The sequence below is a fragment of the chloroplast genome of Juglans regia (assembly GCF_001411555.2).
Source record: "Juglans regia voucher JREG20151001 chloroplast, complete genome".
Lineage (NCBI taxonomy): Eukaryota > Viridiplantae > Streptophyta > Magnoliopsida > Fagales > Juglandaceae > Juglans > Juglans regia.
The window spans coordinates 117,501-135,000 of record NC_028617.1 but is presented as its reverse complement, the minus strand read 5'-3'; the positions used below and the strand labels follow the sequence as shown (position 1 = coordinate 135,000).

The window sequence follows — 17,500 nt, the reverse complement described above, 5'->3', positions numbered from 1 at the left end:
TACCTGTGTCTACTATTTAGGCAGAGTACCGTCACCCATTATTACTAAGAAACTGAAAGAAACCTCAGAAACGGAAGAAAGGGGGGAAAGCGAGGAAGAAACAGATGTAGAAATAGAAACAACTTCCGAAACAAAGGGGACTAAACAGGAACAAGAGGAATCCACTGAAGAAGATCCTTCTCCTTCTCTTTTTTCGGAAGAAAAGGAGGATCCGGACAAAATGGATGAAACAGAAAAGATCCGAATGAATGGAAAGGGAAAAACAAAGGATGAATTCCACTTTAAAGAGACACGCTATAAAAATAGACCAATTTATGAAACTTCTTATCTAGATGGGAATCAAGAAAATTCGAAGTTAGAAATATTTCAAGATAAAAAGGATAAAGAGATATTCTGGTTTGAAAAACCTCTTGTTAATATTCTTTTCGACTATAAACAATGGAAGCGACCATTTCGATATATAAAAAATGATCGATTTGAAAATAAAATAGAAAATGAAATGTCACAATATTTTTTTCATACGTGTCAAAGTGATGGAAAAGAAAGGATATCCTTTACGTATCCGCCAAGTTTATCAACTTTTTTTGAAATGATACAAAGAAAGATGTCTTTTTTTACAATAGAAAAAATTTCCTATAATGAACTGTATAATCACTGGAATTATACCAATGAACAAAAAAGGAAGAACATAAGCAACCAATTTTTAAATAGAGTCGAAATTCTAGATAATAGATTCCTTCCTCTGGATATAATCGAAAAAAGAATTAGATTGTGTAATTGTAATAATGAGACTAAACAAGAATATTTACCTAAAATATGTGATTCTTTATTTAACGGACCCTTTCGCGGACAAATCAAAAAACTATTTTTACTACCAATCATAAAAACTTCTCTAGCTATAAAACATTACATAGAGACAATTTTGATAAATAATATTCATGGCATCCTTCTTACTACCAATTACACAGAATTTGACTATAAATTCACTCTATTTGATCGAAAATCATTATCAACAGAAATGAGTTATTTCTTAAATATAATTAGCAAGTTTGGAGGAAAATCAACATCAAATTTAAATTTGAAAGGACTTTATTTATTTCCGGAAAACAAACAAGTAAGAATTAATCCAGAAGATCCAATAAAAATTTTTAAATTTTTAATCAATGCAGTTATAACTGATACTAAGGATAAAACAATTAGCAAAGAATATATTGGAATAAAAGAAATAAATAAAAAAGTTCCTCGATGGTCATATAAATTAATCGACGAATTGGAACAACAGGAAGTAGCAACTGAAGAAAGTGGGGCAGAGGATTATCAAATTCGTTCACGAAAAGCCAAACGTGTCGTAATTTTTACTAATAGTCCGGAGAATACCGATACTAATGAAAAAGAGACTGATAATTCTGATCAAGATGAAGAGGTGGCTTTGATACGTTATTCACAACAACCGGATTTTCGTCGAGATATAATAAAAGGCTCTATACGAGCTCAAAGGCGTAAAATAATTATTTTGGAACTGTTTCAAGCAAATGTGTATTCCGCCCTTTTTTTAGATAGAGTAGACAAACCTCCCCTCTTTTCTTTTGATATCCCCGATCTAATGAAAATAATTTTTATAAATTTGATTTGGAAAAAGAATAAATTAAAAATTTCGGATCATACAAAGGAAAAGACAAAAGAAAGTGAGAAAGAAGAGGAGAACAAAAGAGAAATATACAAAAAAGAGGAGAAAACTCGTATAGAAATAGGGGAAATTTGGGATAGCATTATATTTGCTCAAGTAATAAGAGGTTTTGCATTAGTAATCCAATCAATTCTTAGAAAATATATTATATTACCTTCATTAATAATATCTAAAAATCTTGTTCGTATACTATTATTTCAATTTCCCGAATGGTCCGAAGATTTAAAGGATTGGACTAAAGAAATCCATATTAAATGCACCTATAATGGCGTTCAATTATCAGAAACAGAATTTCCGAAAAACTGGTTAACAGACGGTATTCAGATAAAGATTCTATTTCCTTTTCGTCTGAAACCTTGGCACAGATCTAAGTTACGATTCCCTAATAAAGATCCAATTCAAAAGAAAGAAAAAAAAGAAAAAAATGATTTTTGTTTTTTAACAGTTTGGGGAATGGAAACTGAATTACCTTTTGGTTCTCCCCGACAACAAATTTCATTTTTTGAACCCATTTATAAAAAATTAAAAAAAATAAAATTAAAATTGCAAAAAAAATGTTTTCTAGTTCTAAGAGTTTTAAAAGAAAGAACAAAATTTTTTATAAATGTATTAAAAGAAACAAAAAAATGGGTCATCAAAAGCATTCTCTTTCTAAAAAAACTAAAAAAACGAATCAAAGAACTCTCAAAAAGAAACCAAATTCTAGCATTTGTATTGAAAAAAATAGAAAGATATAAATTGAGTGAACCTAAAAAAGAAAAAGATTCGATAATCCATAATCAAATTATTCCCGAATCGTCTATTCAAATTCGATTTATGGATTGTGCAACTTACTCATTGACAGAAAAAAAAATGAAAAATCTAACTAATAGAACAAACACAATCATAACTGAAATAGAAAAAATGAAAAAAGATAAGCAAATAGGGTTTCTAACTCGAGAGATAAATATTAGCCAGACCAAAATAAGTTATGAAGATAAAAGATTAGAATCACCAAAAAACATTTGGCGAATATTAAAAAGAAAAAATCTTCGATTACTTCGTAAATTACATTTTTTTTTTAAATTTTTGATTGAAAAACTATACATATATATCTTTCTATGTATCATTATTCTATTTAGAATCATTGCAGAGCTTCTTCTTAAATTAAAAAATAAAAATTTGAATAAATACATTTATAATAATGAAGAAAATCAAGAAAGAATTGATAAAACAAATCAAAGTATAATTAACTTTATTTTGACTATAAAAAAGTCACTTTGTATTATTAATAAAAATTCACATATTTTTTGGGACTTATCTTACTTGTCACAAGCATATGTATTCTACAAATTCTCACAAATCCAAGTCAGTAACTTATATAAGTTAAGATCTGTCTTTAACTATTACGGAACATCTTTTTTTCTTAAGAATGAAATAAAAGAGTATTTTGTTGGAACGCAAGGAATATTTGATTCCGAATTAAGACAACATAAAAACCTTCGAAATTCTTTAATTAATGAATGGAAAAACTGGCTAAAGGTTCATTATCAATATGATTTATCTCAGATTAGATGGTCTAGATTAATATCACAAAAATGGCGAAATAGAGTCAATCAATATCAATGTCGTATGACTAAAAATAAAGATTTAAACAAATGTGATTCAGATGAAAAAAACCGATTCATTGAATATGAAAAACAAAATTCTTTTGAAATATATTCATTACTAAAAAAAAACAAAAAATTAAAAAAACAATATCAATATGATCTTTTATCGTATAAATCTATTAATTATGAAGATGAAAAAAACTCATATATTTATGGATTGCCATTACAAGTAAATAAGAACAAAAAAATTTATTATACTTACAATAACAATACGCCTAAACGTAAACTATTTGATATGATAGAAGGTATCCTTATCAAAAATTATCGAGTAGAAAATAATAGTATAGATATAAAAAAAAGTCCGGATAGAAAATGTTTTTATTGGAAAATTCTCAATTTTTGTCTTTCAAAGAAGATTGATATTAAGGCTTGCGTTAATATTGATACCATCACTAAGAGGAATCAAAATACTAAGATTAGTGTTAATAATTATCAAATAATCGAAAAATTTGATAAAAAAAAAAAAGGTCTTTTTTATCTCACGATTCATCAAGAAATTCACCCATTCAATCAAAAACAAAAAAAGTCTCTCGCTGATTGGATGAGAATGAATGACGAAATACCAAGTCGCCCCATATCGAATTTTGCATTTTTGTTATTCCCAGAATTTGGGATATTTTATAATACATATAAGATTAAACCCTGGGCCATACCAATCAAATTACTTCTTTTCAATTTTAATGTAAACCAAAATGTTAATAAACATAAAAGCATCACTGAAAAGAAAAAAATATCTCTTTTTTTATTTTCGAAAAAAAAAACTCTTAAATTTGAAAATAGAAATCAAGGAGAAAAAGAATTAGTCGAAAAACCATATATTAAATCCGCTCTCTCAAACAAAAAAAAAGATGGTGAACAAAGTTCTCCGGGATCAGACATGAAAAAACGTAGAAAAAAAAAGCAATACAAGACTAACATAGAAGCAGAGCTTGAGTTTTTCTTAAAAAAGTATTTGCGGTTTCAATGGAGATGGAATGATTCTTTAAATCAAAGAATAATCAATAACATCAAAGTATATTGCCTCCTCCTTAGACTGAACAGTCCAAACGAAATTGCTATATCCGCTATTCAAAGAAAAGAAATGAATCCACATATTCTGATGATCCAGAAGGATTTAACTCTTACAGAATTGATAAAAAGAGGAATATTTATTATCGAACCAGTTCGTCTGTTTGTAAAAAATGATGGACAATTTTATATATATCAAACCATAGGTATTTCATTGGTTCATAAGAATAAGCACCAAATTAATCAAAGATACCTAGAAAAAAGTTATGGCTATGCTGACACGAATAAAAATAATTTTTATGAATCCATTGCAATACATCAAAAAATGACTGGAAATATAGACAAAAATAATTATGATTTGCTTGTTCTTGAAAATATTTTATCCCCGAAGCGTCGTAGAGAATTGAGAATTCAAATTTTTTTGAATTATAGGGATATAAACAGTATCCATAGAAATACAGTATTTTTCAATGGAAATAGGATCAAAAATTGCGTGTTGAATAAAAAAAAAAATCTTGATAACGATAAAAAGAAACTAATTAAATTAAAGTTCTTTCTTTGGTCCAATTATCGATTAGAAGATTTAGCTTGTATGAATCGCTATTGGTTTGATACCAATAATGGTAGTCGTTTTAGTATGACCAGGATTCATATGTATCCGCGATTGCAAATTTATTAATGGTACATTTTTACTATATTCCCGTACCATGTCTTCGTATATGAAGACAAAGAAATAAACATACCCATTATCTTACATTTCATTCTGATACACAATACTTACTAATTTAATGAGTCATTGTATTATATTATTAATATTAATTCGATCTAGAAATGAATCAACAAAATCTTCTTATTTATTTGAAGATCTCATTTTTTTTTATTTTTTGTGAATACAGAAATAGATCATACTTTTGTATACGGTATCCGATTCGAATCCAATTCATTTTTTAAATTATATTGATTATTGATTACTAAAGTAAGTAATTTTATTTGACAAAAATAAAAAATTCTTAACGAAATTAAGAGTCTTGTGTATATCAAATTCAAATGAGTGGCATTATTATTACTGATCAAGAAATATATCTATAAAAATATCTAAAAAAAAAGAGAAAGGGACGATTCATTTTTATGATAAAAAATGCATTCATTTCAATTTTTTCGCAAGAAGAAAAAGAAGAAAACAGGGGATCCGTTGAATTCCAAGTATTGAGTTTCACCAATAAAATAAGAAGACTTACTTCACATTTAGAATTGCACAGAAAAGACTATTTATCTCAAAGGGGTCTACGTAAAATTCTGGGAAAACGTCAACGGTTGCTGTCTTATTTGTCAAATAAAAATAGAGTACGTTATAAATACTTAATTAATCAATTGGGTATTCGGGAATCAAAAATTAGTTAATTTGAAAAGTCATTTTGAATTATTTGATTTATTAGATCTTGAATTTTGATGAACTTTTTTTCGTTTTGCGCAATTCATGGAAGAATGAATCGAGGAAAAACTTATGAATATACCAGCTACAAGAAAAGATCTCATGATAGTCAATATGGGCCCCCACCACCCGTCAATGCATGGTGTTCTTCGACTCATCGTTACTCTGGACAGTGAAAATGTTATTGACTGTGAACCAATATTGGGTTATTTACACAGGGGGATGGAAAAAATTGCGGAAAACCGAACAATTATACAATATCTTCCTTATGTAACTCGTTGGGATTATTTAGCTACTATGTTCACAGAAGCAATAACTGTAAATGGGCCAGAACAGTTAGGAAATATTCAAATACCTAAAAGAGCCAGTTATATCAGAGTAATTATGTTGGAATTGAGTCGTATAGCTTCTCATCTGTTATGGCTCGGCCCCTTTATGGCAGATATTGGTGCACAAACTCCTTTCTTCTATATTTTCAGAGAAAGAGAATTTATATATGATCTATTCGAAGCTGCCACTGGTATGAGAATGATGCATAATTATTTTCGTATCGGAGGGGTAGCGGCTGATCTACCTCATGGGTGGATAGATAAATGTTTGGATTTCTGCAATTATTTTTTAACAGGAGTTACTGAATATCAAAAACTTATTACACGAAATCCTATTTTTTTAGAACGCGTTGAAGGTGTAGGCATTATTGGTAGAGACGAAGTAATAAATTGGGGTTTATCAGGACCAATGTTGCGAGCTTCCGGAATACAATGGGATCTTCGTAAAGTTGATCATTATGAGTGTTATGACGAATTGGATTGGGAAGTCCAATGGCAAAAAGAAGGGGATTCATTAGCTCGTTATTTAGTCCGAATTGGTGAAATGACAGAATCCATAAAAATTATTCAACAGGCTCTAGAAGGAATTCCGGGGGGGCCCTATGAGAATTTAGAACTTCGATACTTTGATAGAGAAAGGTATCCAGAATGGCATGATTTTGAATATCGATTCATTAGTAAAAAACCTTCTCCTATTTTTGAATTGCCGAAACAAGAACTTTATGTAAGAGTCGAAGCCCCAAAGGGTGAATTGGGAATTTTTCTGATAGGGGATCAGAGTGGTTTTCCTTGGAGATGGAAAATTCGCCCGCCGGGTTTTATCAATTTGCAAATTCTTCCTCAGTTAGTTAAAAGAATGAAATTGGCTGATATTATGACAATACTAGGTAGCATAGATATCATTATGGGAGAAGTTGATCGTTGAAATGATAATTGATACAACGGAAATACAAGATATTAATTCTTTTTACAGAGTAGAATCTTTAAAAGGGGTCTATGGAATTATATCGGCGCTTGTCCCTATTTTGACTCTTGTATTGGGAATCACAATAGGCGTATTAGTAATTGTATGGTTAGAAAGAGAAATATCCGCAGGGCTACAACAACGTATTGGACCTGAATACGCCGGTCCTTTAGGAATTCTTCAAGCTCTAGCAGATGGGACAAAACTACTTTTCAAAGAGAATCTTCTTCCATCTAGAGGAGATACTAGTTTATTTAGTATCGGACCATCCATAGCAGTCATATCCATTCTGCTAAGTTATTTAGTAATTCCTTTTGACTATCGTCTTGTTTTAACCGATCTCAATATTGGAGTTTTTTTATGGATTGCGGTTTCAAGTATTGCTCCCATTGGACTTCTTATGTCAGGATATGGTTCAAATAATAAATATTCCTTTTTAGGTGGTCTACGAGCTGCTGCTCAATCGATTAGTTATGAAATACCATTAACTCTATGTGTATTATCAATATCTCTACGTGCGATTCGTTGAAACATAAACTTTTCCCTATTCCTTTCTTTCTAGTCTTTATAGAAAAAGAGGGGGAAAAAATTGCATACATATCTTCATTTTTTTATTCATTATTCGGATTAATGAATTAAATTAGATAGTTATATGAGTGAAAAAAAAACAGCTATAGCTATATAATATATATATTCGCAGTAAAATTATTGAGTCTCGTCTTCAATGTATAAGAAGAATTAAAGAGTTGAACATAAATAAACAGAAGAAGAGACCGTTTACCCCAAGATTGGTTGATTAGTCATATCATCCTAGCTTGAAGCGGGTTCAAAAAATCAACCTATTCCGTTTTCACTAGCGTTTGTATGTATTACCCTAAAGCGGGAGTTTTAGCAAAAATGAGTGGACGGTTAGAAACGCCAAAGTACGCAAAGGATTAGTAATAGAAATTGTGTAATTTATCCCAAAGGACATTTACACATAATATAACAAGAATACTAATTGGGGCTTTAAGTTAGTAGAAATGATTAAGCAGTACTCCCCACGATTCCGATCCAGAGTATACTCCTATCCACTGATTCAAATAAATGACTATCGGAAACGAAATAATCCTTTATTTTGTAAGCTCCCCCCTTTTTTTTTCAGAAAAGAAAGAAGAATAGGAATGAAAAAAAAAAATAGAAAAAATACAATTAAAAAAAAAAGAGATCTTTTTTTTTTTTTTCGTATATGGATAGTCATAGAGATAGAATTAGTGTCATAATTTATCAACTAAACTAATAGAATATCTCATTTTTTTTCATAATTAAAAATGACGGGTTATTGATATTTCTACAAGCAGTATTTTATTGAAGACTTAAAGTTATTACTCAACAAATAAAATTTTAAATTATTTATTAAAATCTTAAAAATTATTCATTAAATAAAGGATAAGATCAATTCAGACGTAGTTTTTTTTTTTTTTTATTATTATATAACAGACAGAATTTAAGCGGTCTAATTCAGGGCCTTTGTTAAATTTGGAACCTATCTATCCTATAAATATATCAAGATAAATAATACCGACTCGGTCCTTAAATTTATTTATGCCCTAAGGGAGCCGTATGAGGTGAAAATCTCATGTACGGTTCTGTAATAGCGATGGTAACAGTGATGTTATCACCGACTATGATTATCTAACAGTTTAAGTACAGTTGATATAGTTGAGGCTCAATCAAAATATGGTTTTTTGGGGTGGAATTTGTGGCGTCAACCTATAGGGTTTATCGTTTTTCTAATTTCTTCCCTAGCAGAATGTGAGAGATTACCTTTTGATTTACCAGAAGCAGAAGAAGAATTAGTAGCAGGTTATCAAACCGAATATTCGGGCATTAAATTTGGTTTATTTTATGTTGCTTCCTATCTAAACCTATTAGTTTCTTCATTATTTGTAACAGTTCTTTACTTGGGCGGTTGGAATATCTCTATTCCGTACATATTGGTTTCTGAGTTTTTTGAAATAAATAAAGCACGCTGGGTCTTTGGAACGACAATTGGTATCTTTATTACATTAGCCAAAACTTATTTGTTCTTGTTCATTCCTATCACAACAAGATGGACTTTACCTAGGCTAAGAATAGACCAACTATTAAATTTGGGATGGAAATTTCTTTTACCTATTTCTCTTGGTAATCTATTATTAACAACTTCTTTCCAACTTCTTTCACTGTAAAGGAATACTACATTCTATATTTGCGCCTTGTCTCAAACAAGAGAAAGAAACAAACATAAAAATATTCATAGAGATTTACGATATGTTTCCTATGGTAACTGGGGTCATGAATTATGGTCAACAAACAGTACGAGCTGCAAGGTACATTGGTCAAAGTTTCATGATTACCTTATCCCATGCAAATCGTTTACCTGTAACTATTCAATATCCTTATGAAAAATTAATCACATCAGAACGTTTCCGCGGTCGAATCCATTTTGAGTTTGATAAATGTATTGCTTGTGAAGTATGTGTTCGTGTATGCCCTATAGATCTACCTGTTATTGATTGGAAATTGGAAACTAATATTCGAAAGAAACGGTTGCTTAATTACAGTATTGATTTCGGAATCTGTATATTTTGTGGTAACTGTGTTGAGTATTGTCCAACAAATTGTTTATCAATGACTGAAGAATATGAGCTTTCTACTTATGATCGTCATGAATTGAATTATAATCAAATTGCCTTGGGTCGTTTACCAATGTCAGTAATTGACGATTATACAATTCGAACAATTTTAAATTCACCTAAAAAAAATAAGTAAATGAAATCAAAAAAAGTAAATCCTTTGATTAAAGATAAAGAGTAATTTCCAATTTATAAGGTTCAGTTTTGATCGAAAGGAATGCCGTTTTTTTCGTTTATTTTGTTTAGTCACTAACTACAAATTCTAACTATTGATTGGTTGGTTCGTGCTTCAATTTGGATTGAAAATCTATGAATATATCTGTAATTTTTTCGAAATCTAAATATAGTTTTGAACCACTCTTTAACTTTAAGATAAAGAATGATATTAGTCCAAGAACTGTACCTACATCAATTCACATTTCTTAGGATTTAATTCAATTAAGAACTTTTCAGAAAAAAATTTTCCTGGTGGTTCAATAAGGTCATGAAAAAATTTCAATTTATTTATCTCTTTACATATAATGGATTTGCCCGGACCAATACATGATTTTCTTTTAGTCTTTTTGGGATCCGGTCTTATATTAGGAGGCATAGGGGTAGTATTACTTACCAACCCAATTTATTCTGCTTTTTCGTTGGGACTGGTTCTTGTTTGTATATCCTTATTCTATATTCTATCAAACTCTCATTTTGTAGCTGCCGCACAGCTCCTTATTTACGTGGGAGCTATAAATGTTTTAATTATATTTGCTGTCATGTTCATGAACGGTTCAGAATATTACAAAGATTTTCATCTTTGGACCGTTGGGGATGGCGTTACTTTGTTGATTTGTACAGGTATTTTTGTTTCACTAATGACTACTATTCTGGATACGTCATGGTACGGGATTATTTGGACTACAAGATCAAACCAAATTATAGAGCAAGATTTGATAAGTAACAGTCAACAAATTGGAATTTATTTATCAACAGATTTTTTTCTTCCATTTGAACTCATTTCGATAATTCTTTTAGCTGCTTTGATAGGCGCAATTGCTGTGGCCCGCCAGTAATAAATCTTTCGAACTAGTAACCGAAATAAAAATGAAACTTTGTTCTGTGTTATCATATCCATTTCTGCTCAGCTCACTTCAATCTTATTTGAAGATTGTTTATGTCTAAAATAGAAATTATTTTATTTGATCTATTGGCAATAGATTTTCTTATTCAGTACTTTTTTTTATTCTAGTCACTTAAACTCATTAAATTGTTTTTCATCTTGAAATGAATCAAAATTGATAAGGAGTTGGTCAATGATGCTCGAACATGTACTTGTTGTGAGTGCCTATTTATTTTCTATCGGTATTTATGGATTGATCACAAGTCGAAATATGGTTAGAGCCCTTATGTGTCTTGAACTTATACTGAATGCAGTTAATATAAATTTCGTAACATTTTCTGATTTTTTTGATAGTCGCCAATTAAAAGGAAATATTTTTTCAATTTTTGTTATAGCTATTGCAGCCGCTGAAGCAGCTATTGGACCAGCTATTGTTTCCGCAATTTATCGTAACAAAAAATCAACTCGTATCAATCAATCGAATTTGTTGAATAAGTAGTAGTGTATTAATCATAGAAGTTCTAATATTTATCAAGTCAAATTAACATGGATGATACATAACGTATTGATCGTGTTTACAAAAAATGCAAGAAATCAAAGTATCTTGGACCTCTCGTAGGAGTCGATCTGGAAGCAGATTGATTAGAAAAATTCTGGTAAATCATTGATTCATCTGGTGTCTAAATATATGTATAATTCATTTACAAGTTTACTAGATCGAAAATTTATGATGTTCAAAAATTTATATATCCAATGTCACATTCAGTAAAGATTTATGATACATGTATAGGGTGTACTCAATGTGTACGAGCCTGCCCCACAGATGTATTAGAGATGATACCTTGGGACGGATGTAAAGCTAAGCAAATTGCTTCTGCTCCAAGAACAGAAGACTGTGTTGGTTGTAAGAGATGTGAATCCGCCTGTCCAACGGATTACTTGAGTGTTCGAGTTTATTTATGGCATGAAACAACTCGAAGCATGGGCCTAGCTTATTGATCCCTTTCCCAAATCCCACCTGAATATATTTTATTTTTTTTTACCGACAAAAATCCCCCTGCTTGAAAAATCAAATATATATTTGATTTTTCGAGCACGGATTTTTCTGGTCCAAGTGTATCTTGTTTTTACTACGAATTATTTTCCTTGGTTAACAATAGTGGTAGTTTTGCCAATATTCGCGGGTTCCTTAATTATCTTTCTTCCTCATAGAGGAAATAAGATAATTAGGTGGTACACTATATTTATATGTACCGTAGAACTCCTTCTAATAACTTATGCATTCTATTATCATTTCCAATTGGACGATCCATTAATGCAACTGACGGAGGATTATAAATGGATCAATTTTTTTGATTTTTACTGGAGATTGGGAATAGATGGACTTTCTATAGGACCTATTTTGCTGACAGGATTTATCACCACTTTAGCTACTTCAGCGGCTCGGCCGGTTACTCGAGATTCCCGATTATTCCATTTCCTGATGTTAGCAATGTATAGTGGTCAAATAGGATCATTTTCTTCTCGAGACCTTTTACTTTTTTTCATCATGTGGGAGTTAGAATTAATTCCCGTTTATCTACTTCTATCCGTGTGGGGGGGAAAAAAACGTTTATATTCAGCTACAAAGTTTATTTTGTACACTGCAGGAAGTTCCGTTTTTTTATTAATGGGAGTTCTGAGTATCGGTTTATATGGTTCCAATGAACCAACATTCAATTTTGAAATATCAGTTAATCAATCTTATCCAGTAGTACTGGAAATAATATTCTATATTGGATTTCTTATTGCTTTTGCTGTCAAATCACCGATTATACCTTTACATACATGGTTACCAGACACCCATGGAGAGGCACATTACAGTACTTGTATGCTTCTAGCTGGAATATTATTAAAAATGGGAGCATATGGATTGGTTCGGATCAATATGGAATTATTGCCCCGCGCTCATTCTATATTTGCTCCCTGGTTGATGATAGTAGGCACACTTCAAATAATCTATGCAGCTTCAGCATCTCCTGGTCAACGTAATTTAAAAAAAAGAATAGCCTATTCCTCCGTATCTCATATGGGTTTCATAATTATAGGAATTGGCTCTATAAGTGATATGGGCCTCAATGGAGCCATTTTACAAATAATATCTCATGGCTTTATTGGCGCTGCACTTTTTTTCTTGGCAGGAACGAGTTTTGATAGAATACGTCTTGTTTATCTCGACGAAATGGGGGGAATGGCGATCCCAGTTCCAAAAATATTCACGACTTTCAGTATCTTATCGATGGCTTCCCTTGCATTACCGGGGATGAGTGGTTTTGTTGCAGAATTAATAGTATTTTTTGGACTAATTACCAGCCAAAAATTTTTTTTAATAACAAAAATACTAATTACATTTGTAATGGCAATTGGAATGATATTAACTCCTATTTATTCATTATCTATGTTACGCCAAATGTTCTATGGATACAAGTTTTTTAATGCTCCAAACTCTTATTTTTTTGATTCTGGACCGAGAGAGTTATTTGTTTCGATCTCTATCCTTTTACCTGTAATAGGTATTGGTATTTATCCGGATTTCGTTTTCTCACTATCCGTTGACAAGGTCGAAGATATTATATCTAATTATTTTTATAGATAATTATTAAAAAATTAATAAAATAAAAAATCAAACATCAATCTTATAGTATAATAAGAATAAGATGTTTAAAAAATTCGTTGTACAATTACAAAAAACAAATATTTTTTCTTCTCTTAAGTTTATTTTTAACTTAAGTTAAAAATAAAAATGAATTATACTTTTAACCAGATATGTTTGGCCTTTGTAAGAACCTTTTGAATCAAACTAGTGATTCAAAAGGTTCTCGCTGGCTTACACGATGTTTTCTTATATATATGCTGTCCCATGTTTATTTGTGTTCATTAGGTCCTTTTTTCAGTTAGATGTTAGGGTAAATGAACCATAACTATGTAACCCTATTCCTAATAGATTGACCCCAAAATAGCATATCCAAATTATAAGAAATCCCATAGAGGCTACAATTGCAGAATTTACAACCTCAAAATTTTTATTTGTTCGAATATGTAAATAAATCGCGAATACGGTCCAAGTAATAAATGCCCAAGTTTCTTTCGGATCCCAATTCCAATATGAGCCCCATGCCTCATTTGCCCATACTGCTCCCGAAAGAATACCTATGGTTAAAAAGATAAAACCTATACCAATAATACGATAACTCCAATGATCCAATTGTTGAATCAATTGAGACCTATAATAATTCCTAGAAGAAATTAAGGAAGTGTTCCATAAAACATTGTTTCTTTCGTTCATGTATTGGATCTCATCAAAATAAAACGACTCATTATTGCTTTTCTCAAAAAGACTTATGACTTTGCGAGATGTAATGACTATAAGAGCTACTGATAATAATGATCCACATAAAAGAGATGCATAGCCAAATACCATCATACTTACATGCATCATTAACCAATGAGATTGGAGAGCGGGTACTAATAGTACGGATTGATGCATTTCGGTTAAAAAACCAGAAGTAGCAAAGCCTTGGGTAAAAATAACACTTGGCGCGGTTATTGCGCTTAAAGGGTTTATATTTTTTTTTAAATACGGAACCATATGAATAATGGACAAACTCCATGAAAGAAAAATGAATGATTCGTATAAATCACTTAAAGGTAAATGCCTTGAATAAATCCAACGAGTAACTAATAATCCTGTTATACAGACAAAAGTAGTTTTTATGCCTTTTTCTGATGAATCATATAGTCCTACGCTTTCATTAACTAATAAGATTATCAAACGAATTGAAATTATAATTGAAACAACCGAAAAGGATATATGAGTTAATATATGCTCTAAAATGGAAAATATCATAAAAAAATTATAAAAAAAGAGGAGAATCTCCCAATTATAGAAATGGAAATCGGGAATAGAATTCATTATCATTATAGGGCTTACTCTTTTATAAGATGCCATGCCGCCACTCGGACTCGAACCGAGATGCTCTAGCACTGCTTCCTAAGAGCAGCGTGTCTACCGATTTCACCATAGCGGCTTTTCGAAATCAGAATAACCTATTTTTATTCAATTGTCGAGGTTAAAGTACTCACAATATTTTTTAGTTTTATTTTATAAGAAACATTGAAATTCATGAATAAAGAAATTGATGAATCAAAACTCGTTTAAAAAATAGTGATTTGAACCTAGTTACAATAATAATCCTTATTTTTTATTATTTTATTTAACGTAACATTAACAATGGAGTTCTTTTAGTTTATACTCTGCTAAAATGGAACTTTTCTAACTACATAGTTTTTACCGCAATTCAATGTTCTTTTTTTCTTTTTATTATTTTTTTTATGACCAAAATTGATACATTTCTCGTATAAAATATCCATTGATAAAAGCTTCTTGTCGCATTTAGGTGGATATTTTATACGAGGGATATAAGGGATATATAAGGATAAGGATTATATATATTGATAATCATTTTTTAAAATGAGTGTTCAGAAAATTCCAAAACAAGTTTTAAACTTAAAAAATTAGTTTCAACGAATCATTAATTTGGATTAAAGATCTTATATTATGTTTGTTCTTTTCTAATAAATATTTGTTCTTTCCTATTTGAAAATAATTTATATATAGATATACTAATTTATATATAAAAAGATTATTCTATATAAATTAGTATAAATTCTAAACGAAATTCAAAACTAGACTCTTTTTAGAGTCAGAGATAGATCCAGATTATTCCAATGTTTAATTATTTATTTCTTGTTGTACAAAAAAACTTTTTGAATTCCCTGTAGAAAGAGATTTCGCTAATGAAAAAACTTTTAATGCTACCCAATACCCCTTCCTTTTCCAAATATTCTTACGAATTCGTTTTTTTGATATGGAAGTACGTTTTTTTGGAACTGCCATTAAAAAATTATGATAGGGTATTCAGTTCTATAGTTGGATGTGAAAGACATCTATTGTTCAAAACCAATTGTTTTTTACTATATAATTCTCTCTTTATTGTCTAAATTCGACTCTTTTCATAAAAAAATATAAACCAAAGCGGTTGTGCCTTTATGTTGTTTATTTTCGTCATGCTATATTTATACATGTAATAAAATACATCAAAAAGTTTAAGAAACCAAACTTTTATTTTTGAATTTAATAAAAAAACGTTAATAATTTTTATTTATATTAATTGCTTAATTGGTCAAGCTCAAAAAAAGAGTGCACCTAATGAAAATTGTAAAATTAAAATGAGACTAGTAGTTAATCTGTTAAAGTATACATTATTTTTTATATAAAAAAGAAGTCCTTTTATTTTTGTAATTTCTTCACTCAATTAAAAAACTTCATTGGTTAATGATTCTGAATAAACGAACTAAAAAAAAAAAAATAACTCTTTTTTTTTGGGGGGGGGGTTAAGTTATGGACTGTATCTGTCTTTTATGAATTCTATTAAAATAACATATTCTTTTTGGTCTAATTATTTGTTCTTACTCTCTCTAGAGATTAAAATATTGTATTATGTAAATTGTAATAAGTAATAAGAATTGAAATTTTTATTTTTTTTTTTTGTTTGAAGTATTTGCAAAAGATTTAGAATAATTAAGAATAAAAAATATTTATTTTAGTTTTACATATCTTATCTTAATTTTTTTTATTAACTGACTCCTTTCAAAAAATAAGAGCTGATGAATCAGAAACAGTTAACTAAGAATAAAAGATTTTTATTTATTTTTATGGAATATACATACCAATATTCATGGATCATACCTTTCATTCCAGTTATAATTCCTATGTTAATAGGGGTGGGACTTCTCCTTTTTCCGAAGGCAACAAAAAATCTTCGCCGCATGTGGGCTTTTCCTAGTGTTTTATTGTTAAGTATAGTTATGATTTTTTCAGCCAATCTGTCTATTCAGCAAATAAATAACAGTTATATCTATCAATATGTATGGTCTTGGACCATCAATAATGACTTTTCTTTAGAGTTCAGCTACTTGATCGATCCACTTACTTCTATTATGTTAATCTTAATTACTACTGTTGGAATTATGGTTCTTATTTATAGTGACAATTATATGTCTCATGATCAAGGATATTTGAGATTTTTTGCTTATATGAGTTTTTTCAATACTTCAATGCTGGGATTAGTGACTAGTTCTAATTTGATACAAATTTATATTTTTTGGGAATTAGTTGGAGTGTGTTCTTATCTATTAATAGGTTTTTGGTTCACACGACCGATTGCCGCGAATGCTTGTCAAAAAGCGTTTGTAACTAATCGTGTCGGGGATTTTGGTTTATTATTAGGAATTTTAGGTCTTTATTGGATAACGGGCAGTTTCGAATTTCGGGATTTGTTTGAAATATTCAATAGTTTGATTTATAATAATGAAGTTCATTTTTTATTTGTTACTTTGTGTGCCTTCTTATTATTTTCTGGTGCAATTGCTAAATCCGCTCAATTCCCCCTTCACGTATGGTTACCTGACGCTATGGAAGGACCTACTCCTATTTCAGCTCTTATACATGCTGCTACTATGGTAGCAGCAGGAATTTTTCTTGTCGCTCGGCTTCTTCCTCTTTTTATGGTTATACCTTACATAATGAATATAATAGCCTTAATAGGTATAATAACATTACTATTAGGAGCTACT

General features: G+C 30.1%; 12 protein-coding genes and 1 non-coding gene across 13 annotated transcripts in view, besides 2 other annotated features; 10 read left to right on the top strand and 3 right to left on the bottom strand. All coding sequences in view use genetic code 11, as the record gives it.

Annotated features, from left to right (window-relative positions):
• Positions 1–496: part of an inverted repeat (inverted repeat A; IRA) that runs on past the window's edge.
• ycf1 overlaps positions 1–5,023 on the top strand; it is a 5,676-nt gene extending 653 nt beyond the window's left edge. The window contains exon 1 of the mRNA in view: positions 1–5,023. This exon is cut by the window's left edge and continues 653 nt beyond it. Within this exon, the coding sequence (YP_009186226.1) occupies positions 1–5,023 (5,023 nt within the window).
• Positions 497–17,500: part of a sequence feature (Small single-copy region, SSC) that runs on past the window's edge.
• Positions 5,473–5,745, top strand: rps15 (ribosomal protein S15). The gene has a single exon. It carries the CDS (start codon positions 5,473–5,475, stop codon positions 5,743–5,745), a length of 273 nt encoding a protein of 90 aa, YP_009186225.1.
• Positions 5,849–7,030, top strand: ndhH (NADH dehydrogenase subunit 7). The gene has a single exon. The coding sequence runs from the start codon at positions 5,849–5,851 to the stop codon at positions 7,028–7,030; it is 1,182 nt and encodes a 393-aa protein (YP_009186224.1).
• ndhA (NADH dehydrogenase subunit 1) lies at positions 7,032–9,279 on the top strand. The gene is made up of 2 exons: positions 7,032–7,587; positions 8,741–9,279. Exons 1-2 carry the CDS (start codon positions 7,032–7,034, stop codon positions 9,277–9,279), a joined length of 1,095 nt encoding a protein of 364 aa, YP_009186223.1.
• ndhI (NADH dehydrogenase subunit I) lies at positions 9,362–9,862 on the top strand. Its single transcript has one exon. The coding sequence runs from the start codon at positions 9,362–9,364 to the stop codon at positions 9,860–9,862; it is 501 nt and encodes a 166-aa protein (YP_009186222.1).
• On the top strand, positions 10,248–10,778 carry ndhG (NADH dehydrogenase subunit 6). Its single transcript has one exon. The coding sequence runs from the start codon at positions 10,248–10,250 to the stop codon at positions 10,776–10,778; it is 531 nt and encodes a 176-aa protein (YP_009186221.1).
• ndhE (NADH dehydrogenase subunit 4L) lies at positions 11,019–11,324 on the top strand. The gene has a single exon. The coding sequence runs from the start codon at positions 11,019–11,021 to the stop codon at positions 11,322–11,324; it is 306 nt and encodes a 101-aa protein (YP_009186220.1).
• Positions 11,579–11,824, top strand: psaC (photosystem I subunit VII). Its single transcript has one exon. The coding sequence runs from the start codon at positions 11,579–11,581 to the stop codon at positions 11,822–11,824; it is 246 nt and encodes an 81-aa protein (YP_009186219.1).
• ndhD (NADH dehydrogenase subunit 4) lies at positions 11,940–13,460 on the top strand. Its single transcript has one exon. The coding sequence runs from the start codon at positions 11,940–11,942 to the stop codon at positions 13,458–13,460; it is 1,521 nt and encodes a 506-aa protein (YP_009186218.1).
• Positions 13,755–14,711, bottom strand: ccsA (cytochrome c biogenesis protein). Its single transcript has one exon. It carries the CDS (start codon positions 14,709–14,711, stop codon positions 13,755–13,757), a length of 957 nt encoding a protein of 318 aa, YP_009186217.1.
• On the bottom strand, positions 14,813–14,892 carry trnL-TAG. The gene has a single exon. It is a non-coding gene; the product is annotated as a tRNA-Leu (tRNA).
• Positions 15,597–15,761, bottom strand: rpl32 (ribosomal protein L32). The gene has a single exon. It carries the CDS (start codon positions 15,759–15,761, stop codon positions 15,597–15,599), a length of 165 nt encoding a protein of 54 aa, YP_009186216.1.
• ndhF (NADH dehydrogenase subunit 5) overlaps positions 16,580–17,500 on the top strand; it is a 2,226-nt gene continuing 1,305 nt past the window's right edge. Inside the window, exon 1 of the mRNA in view lies at positions 16,580–17,500. This exon is cut by the window's right edge and continues 1,305 nt beyond it. Coding sequence (YP_009186215.1) covers positions 16,580–17,500 — 921 coding nt within the window.